Here is a 7,500-nt window from a genome sequence, read left to right as displayed (position 1 = left end):
TAATCACCGGTCAAAGTGGTCTACTTCTCCCATTTCTCCCTGACTCAGAAAAGTCCTTCAAATTAGAAGGTCCTGAGTTTGGTATTATTGCTGTTATTATTATCATTATTATTATTATTATTATTATTATTATTATTATTATTATTATTATTATTATTATTATTATTATTATTATTATTATTATTATTATTATTATTATTATTATTGTTATTGTTATTATAATAATAATAATAATAATGCTGAAAACTTATATAGCGCTATAACTCCGAGACACCAGACTCTAAGCGCTTAAATTACAAATTACTTTGGCTGAAACATACTCATTCACACACACAAGCACACACACACACACACACACACATACACACACACACACAACACAACACACAACACAAACCAAACCTATCTTGCTTCTCATACCATCTACTAAAATCGAAACAAATATGTTTTAAGGGAACGTTTAAAAATAGACAAAGATTCTTTTTCACGAATGCTCTGCGGTAAGGCGTTCCAAATAGAGGGTCCGAAATGAGAAAAGGATCTCATTCCAGCATTTTTCCGAATTCGAGGGACAACTAGTTTTGTGGAATCACTGGCCGAACGTAAGGGGCGGGGTTTTGAATATCTTTCAATTAGTTCTGAAAGGTAGGAAGGGGCAGTACCTTCAAGACAACGATACACTAAAACACAAGCTTTGAATTTAATTCTTTTCCCAACAGGCAGCCAATGCAGGTCATGAAGTAGAGGTCCGGCAGAGTCGCACCTACGCTTCATGAATACTAGTCTGGCAGCGCTGTTTTGGACAATCTGAAGACGTTTCAGATTGTATTGCGAAACGCCAAACAACAGAGCATTACAATAATCCAATTTCGATAGTACGAGGGACACAACCAGGTGCTTGGTCACATCCTCAGATATGAACCGTCTAATGGAAGCAATCTTTTTTAGTTGGAAAAAGAGAGATCTAACCAAATTATTAACCTGATGCTCCATCGACAGTTCAGAGTCTAAGAATGTGCCAAGGTTTTTCACTTTGTCAACAATTTGAATAGAGGCATCCCCCAACTTCAAGTCTGTTTCACTTTTCCACTTCCTGTTCCCCACATACAGCACCTCCGTCTTATCATCATTCAGTTTCAGTCTGTTCTCATTCATCCATTTCTTAACACTTTGGATACAATTTTTACTATTGGCTGATACTTCTTGTAAATTTCTCGTATTGGAAACGCAGTACAATTGCGTATCATCAGCGTATTGATGGTAAGACAGACCATAACTTCTGATGATTTTAGACAGAGGGCCAACGTACAAAACAAAAAGAACGGGTCCAAGTACTGAACCCTGGGGAACCCCACAATCAAGAAAGATTTCCTCCGATCTATATTCATCCACCGTAATAATCTGTTTACGATTGAACAAATATGACCTAAACCAATCAAGCGCTGCACCAGACACGCCATAAGTAATTTCAAGACGTTTGAGAAGAAGATTGTGATCAATAGTATCAAAAGCAGACGATAGGTCAAGCAAATTCAGCAAGGAACATGAACCATTGTCTATAACAGAGAGGAGATCATTAACAACCCTAACAAGTGCGGTTTCCGTCGAATGATGTTGCCTATAAGCAGACTGAAATTTTTCTTCAAGACAATTATTTTTAAGATGAGACAGTAATTGTTTCAAAACAAGCTTTTCTAAGATCTTAGAGAGAAAAGGAAGATTAGAGACAGGGCGATAGTTTTTTAAGTTCTCTTTATCGAGATCAGGTTTTTTCAAAAGGGGTTTGACATGGGCAACTTTGTAAATGTCTGGTACAGCACCTGACTGCAACGAATTATTAACAATACATGTAAATGGTGTTAAAATTACATCAATGCATTTTTTTAAAATGGCAGTATTTAAGGGGTCTAAATCACAACTTTTAGTTGGAGACGACATAATGCAATCACATAAGTCAGCTTCAGTAATCATTGAAAAATGTGTTAACGAATCACCATGAAATGTGTCAAATGTTGTATGGATCGATTCAGACGACAGTTCTTTCCTGATGCTATCCGTTTTTTCTTTAAAATATTGACCAAAGCGAGTTGGTAGATCTGCACGATCGATTAAAGATGGGAGAGCTGGTTGCGTCTGTTGTCCCAGCAGTTCCTTGGTCAAGGCAAAGAATTGTCTCGAACGTCCCACGTTTTTGAGGCTGTCTTCGTAGAATTTCTTTTTGGTCCTGAAATTGACGGCTTTTGCATCATTTCTCGCCGCGATGTATCGCTTCTTATCGACAGCATCTCTGGACTTGAGCCATTTTCTTTCTGCCCGCCTCCTGGCTAATCCATTCAATTTTATTTCGGTATTATACCAGGGTGCTTGACGTCTCACTTTTACTGCTCTAGTTGTTAAGGGAGCATGCTTGTCCACCGTACCAACAATTGACTCGTGGAGACCATTCGCATCATGTTTATTTTTAACGTTATGGTCAAGGTCTTGTTTAAAAATGCTCATGTTTATATTCTTCAAATTACGAGATGTTATCATCTTTTTTACTTCGTGCTTCATTGGAAATAAAACGCAAAACACAATTAAATGATGGTCAGAGATTAATTTATCAATATTTGAGACAGGTGAAGAGAGAGAATGTTCAATGTCTGTAATGACATGATCTATTGTGTGGCCATGGTTGTTTGTAGGACCGCTTACAAGTTGGATATAGTTGTTTGTGTCAATAATCTCCCGAAATACTTTCGATTCATTTTTGTTTCCGAAATAATCAATGTTAAAATCACCCATAAAAATATTATGCTTTTTGTTAATGGATTGCATAGACATAAATTCTCCGAACTCAGATAAAAAATCAATTGTTGATATTTTGTTTTGTTGGCTTGGTGGTGGGCGGTAGACACAGTGAAACGACTTTTTAAAATTATTTTCATGAATGGCAAATCCAGCGTATTCAAAACTTCTAAAATTATCATGGTGAAATGATATCTTGTCAAAGAGTGACAAGTTGTAAATAATTGCAATTCCACCTCCTTTCCTCCCAATGCGTGGAAATGATTTAATACAAAAGCCTTCCGGTGTAATTGCTTTCATAATTGGATCATCATATGAATGATTAAGCCATGTTTCCAAGATGACAAAAATAGTAATTTTATGATCTTCAATAATGTCGATTATGTCTTGAGTTTTATTACGACACGATCTAACATTTAGTAATCCAATTTTTAAACTGGTATGATCACTACGTGCAGGTTGTTGTTGTTGTTGTTGTTGTTGTTGTTGTTGTTGTTGTTGTTGTTGTTGTTGCTCAAGACGGTGCTGTTGCTGCGAGTTGTTGTCATGGTGGTCGTTAATTTCATACTGACTGTCACGGACAGTGTTGATATTTGACAAGGAACGGTGAGGATTACTCATTGAAGTGATTAGATTGAATGGGGGACGAGTGTTGATAAATTGAAGCGAGGATCGAGGTCGTAGGGGGAGCGGGCGTGGGGTTGGCCGATGACCAATGACGGTGGTTATAGGGCGTTGTTTTCGTCTACCCCCTCTGAGTCTGTTCATAAAATTAGTATTATAAATAGATCGATGTACACGGTAGTTGTTAAAAGTTGTAAAATATAGCACAGTGAATAAAGTTTCCAATATGGCTGTAAACAAATAGCAGTTTAAAACTATGTTAGACTTTGGAAAATCCATACTTAAATTTTAAAATTTGAGAAAAATCCTCTGTTAGAAATCGTTAAAATGTATATCAATAAAACCACAAGACTATCACAAATCAGATGGTATTAAAATCCAGGCGAAATGTCAGATAAAAATCACTCAAAACACGTAAATGAAAGAGCCAACAAAAACAAGACTCGCCGGTCAGGCGTGTTACAACTTACATTATTATTACTATTATTATTATTATTATTATTATTATTATTATTATTATTATTATTATTATTATTATTATTATTATTATTATTATTATTATTATTATTATTATTACAACTACTACTACAGTCGACTCCGCTTAATCGCACACTCTCGGGAGTTCAGGTTAGTGTGTCGATTAAGCGGAGTGTGCGATTAAGCGGAGAAGCTAAAAATAACATCTAAGCACCAGCTTTCATGTGCCATTCATGTAGGACCTTCACTTCTGAGTTTTCTACGGGCTTGGGACCGTCACGTTCTAGGCATGACCTCATTATAATGTTTGATTTTCATTTAATTATTTATTTGAGTTGTTTGTTTTAAAATTTTTCTTCTTTTTTTTTTCTTTAAACAAAAATCTTTTCTTTTTCCTGTTTTATCGACAACAAAATGCGATATTATTATTTGTTACAACAGTAATCACGAAACGTTGATTGCTTTCTATTCTGTGGAAGCTGTTTATAAACCTTTGTCTCCAATCTCGCCTTTGTAGATCATATGTCAAGCGTTCTTCTTAGATGAAGGGGCGTGGTTTGTCTACCATGTCAAGTTTTTCAGTGTTTGTCAGGGGTCGTGTCTCACATTCCGATGACTCATCCTAACCTTCATTATCTAGGCATTGCCTTTTTGTGACTGAACGGGATCCAGTGGTTTCTGAGATGTCAGTTTATGGCTGATGGATATATTGTTGTCCGTTCTTACGAATTGATCGAATGCTTTGGCCGAAAAGCTGTGTGGATTGGGAAAAGCATCGTTGATTCCATATGGCTGATGGTTGTCACTCCAATCAAGGTGTAGCGATTAAGCCGAGATGGTGTGCGATTAAGCGGAGCGATTATATAGAAATAATTCCGTTTTTCGGGAATGTGTAGCGTATAAGCGGAGTGTGCGATTAACCGATGTGCGATTAAATGAAGTGAACTGTATTATTATTATTATTATTATTATTATTATTATTATTATTATTATTATTATTATTATTATTATTATTATTATTATTATTATTATTATTATTATTATTGGTGGTGGTATTACAGTTGTTGTATGTTTGTTGTTATTAATGGATCATTTTATTTTTTTTGGTTCCATTTACTTTTTTTTCTCACTTTTATGTATGTTGTCATCAAATTGTATGAATTATTGGCGAAAGCCTAAGATTAAATAAACTTTGAAAATTTGGTCTTAAACCAGTCTTCAGAAGCTCGTAAAACTTCAATTTCCTCTTCAAAACGCTTTCCTTTGAGGTTTTTCTTCAATGTTAGGAGCGTGAAAAAGTCTGAATGGGCCAAATCGTAGGAAGGATGAGGTATGATTTCAAACCCGCAATTAACTGCCGCTACTGTAAATGCTGTAGCAAGATGAGAAGGTCCGTTGACGGGCAAAAGCAGAACTCCATTTCAAAATATCACAGGGTGATTTGTAGCTGACTCATCCTCAGTCTTTTCAAAAGTTGTAAGTCTTTTGAAAAAGCTGGATTTCTGGTTTGTGTGCTTTGGACCAGAAACAAAAAAAGTGAGCATCTGAAATTTCCAATTATACATTTAATTTCTATGAGAAATTGATAACCCTTCCCCGAACATTTCATGAAAATCGAACAATCTTTCACAGTCAGTGCAATTCCTATTTTGATCAATCCTCGTATTTATATTCAAAACAAGAAACTAATAGCGGCCACTTTACTCATAAAACTGACAAATTCTTGTAACCTTACACATTTTTCAAATTCTTCAACTAGGTCAACATTCTGCCACGGACCGAAGTCAATGTGGTATTGGCAGCCTTCCTTTGTCGTCCAGGATATTCAACGGGATTAATGCTGGTCCTTGTGACTGGCCATTCGTTGTCTCTATTCGGTAAGTGTCCGAAAAGAGTGATGATTGGGGGGTTGGGGGAGGGGGGGGGGGAGAGAAAGGAGAGATAAAGGGAAGGTGAATCAGAGATGCTGCCCGCGGCATGTCTGGTGTATGCTGAGGCCTTAAAAGTCGTAAATACAATGATTAGCTACTATCTGTATCACCCAACAGCTATAAACACATTATTTATTCAATATGTATATAATCACGTAAATTTGTTCAGTCATATTATAACAATCTTAAAGATATGTGCATGATACTGTGACTGACAAAATTATGCCCTAACTAAGAATAGCACCTCAGACATCCTGTCTACCAATCAAACATATTCTCAAGACAAATCCACAATTTGGTGCTTATCACGTGACAAAGACTTGTTTCATGTGAAAATGACTACCCTACTTTATGGGGGTTTTTTTCCATCCAGATCCAAGTTAAAGAATTCCAGCAGGTTGGATTATTTTGGAACTACACACATTTGTGCCGGTGTCATCATTGACAGACTGTGGGTTTTAACGTCAGCTGTCTGTATTCTCAAGTAAGTATTCAAAAAGTCAGAAATTATTCTCTTCCGTGATTTTATTAAGCGAGAACGAAGTAATTTTGATAGTTACAGATACTTCATTGGACAAGGGGAAAAATCAATAACAAGGGGTGTGAGTATATATTATATATTTTTCACACGGAGACATGCGTGCTTGCGTGCGCGCACACACACACACACACACACACACACACACAGCCACACCACCAGAGCTCAACTTGAATTTTCCCAGAATACCTCGCGATTTGAATCAAAATTATCTTGCAAATAGCAAGACATTTTGTTTAAATATATAAATTGTTGAATGGTAGGCCAAAATATTGTCAGGAAAAATCAAAACTCAAAGCTGTAAATTATTAAATCTATTTTTTGTGGGTTTTTTTTAAACCAGCGCTGCGGGCACAACTGTCAACGAAGCTCGGAATCGATTCGTTGTTGTTGCAGGCGAGTACAATATCTCTGGTATCGACTTGTACCCGATGACTGGAGCTCAACAGGAACAAATCATCAACGTGGACCGGGCCATTATTCATCCCCAATATGCCTACAAGCATTACGCCCAAATCGACCTGAACAACCCTACAACAATCAACAGTGAGTGAATTTGTAAAAATTGAAATTGTACTACACTCCAGCACGGTTTCCTCGATCGAACTCACTCGAATGTCCCGATTTCTTTCCTTATTATTTTTTTTTTTTATCATTCCATTCCTTCTTCGAACTAATGTTCACATTGAACACGGTTTCCTAGGACAAATTTCACCCAGTCAACGTAAAAAGATAAGATTAATTAAAGGTTTTCTTAATATGAGCAGTAATTTCCATCACTGATGATTTACTGTGTCATTTACAGTTGTATGTGTGTATCCATCTACACTGCAGGTATACAGTATGATACATACGCATACAAAAAAACGGCCACTTACACATTCTATCGCTGTTTCGCATAATTGGCACCACTCTGCTTATTCTTATCACTTCGTCATTCGTTCTAATTTCACTGCCCTGCGCCATTATTTGCTTATGATTGGCTACTAGGGTAAATGAATGTTGAATGTTTTGATACAGTACCCCTCATCCCCCAAACACACACACACAAAAACACACACACACACACACACACACACACCAACCCCTTGTAACATCTCCCTCAACAAATCAATAGATTAAATAAATAATGAAGCTTCCGTA

General features: G+C 36.5%; 1 protein-coding gene across 1 annotated transcript in view; it reads left to right on the top strand.

Moving 5' to 3' along the window:
• The window catches only part of LOC144977164 (chymotrypsinogen A-like), a 22,173-nt gene that overhangs the window by 6,870 nt on the left and 7,803 nt on the right, over nucleotides 1–7,500 (top strand). Inside the window, exons 3-5 of the mRNA XM_078922039.1 lie at nucleotides 5,648–5,765; nucleotides 6,193–6,303; nucleotides 6,701–6,903. Coding sequence (XP_078778165.1) covers nucleotides 5,648–5,765; nucleotides 6,193–6,303; nucleotides 6,701–6,903 — 432 coding nt within the window. The remainder of the gene's footprint in view (nucleotides 1–5,647; nucleotides 5,766–6,192; nucleotides 6,304–6,700; nucleotides 6,904–7,500) is intronic.

Source organism: Berghia stephanieae, chromosome 7, assembly GCF_034508935.2.
Source record: "Berghia stephanieae isolate SIO BIC M18660-M18661 chromosome 7, UCSD_Bste_1.3, whole genome shotgun sequence".
Lineage (NCBI taxonomy): Eukaryota > Metazoa > Mollusca > Gastropoda > Nudibranchia > Aeolidiidae > Berghia > Berghia stephanieae.
Note: the sequence above shows the minus strand (reverse complement) of the source record. Positions and strands in the feature narration are given on the sequence as shown.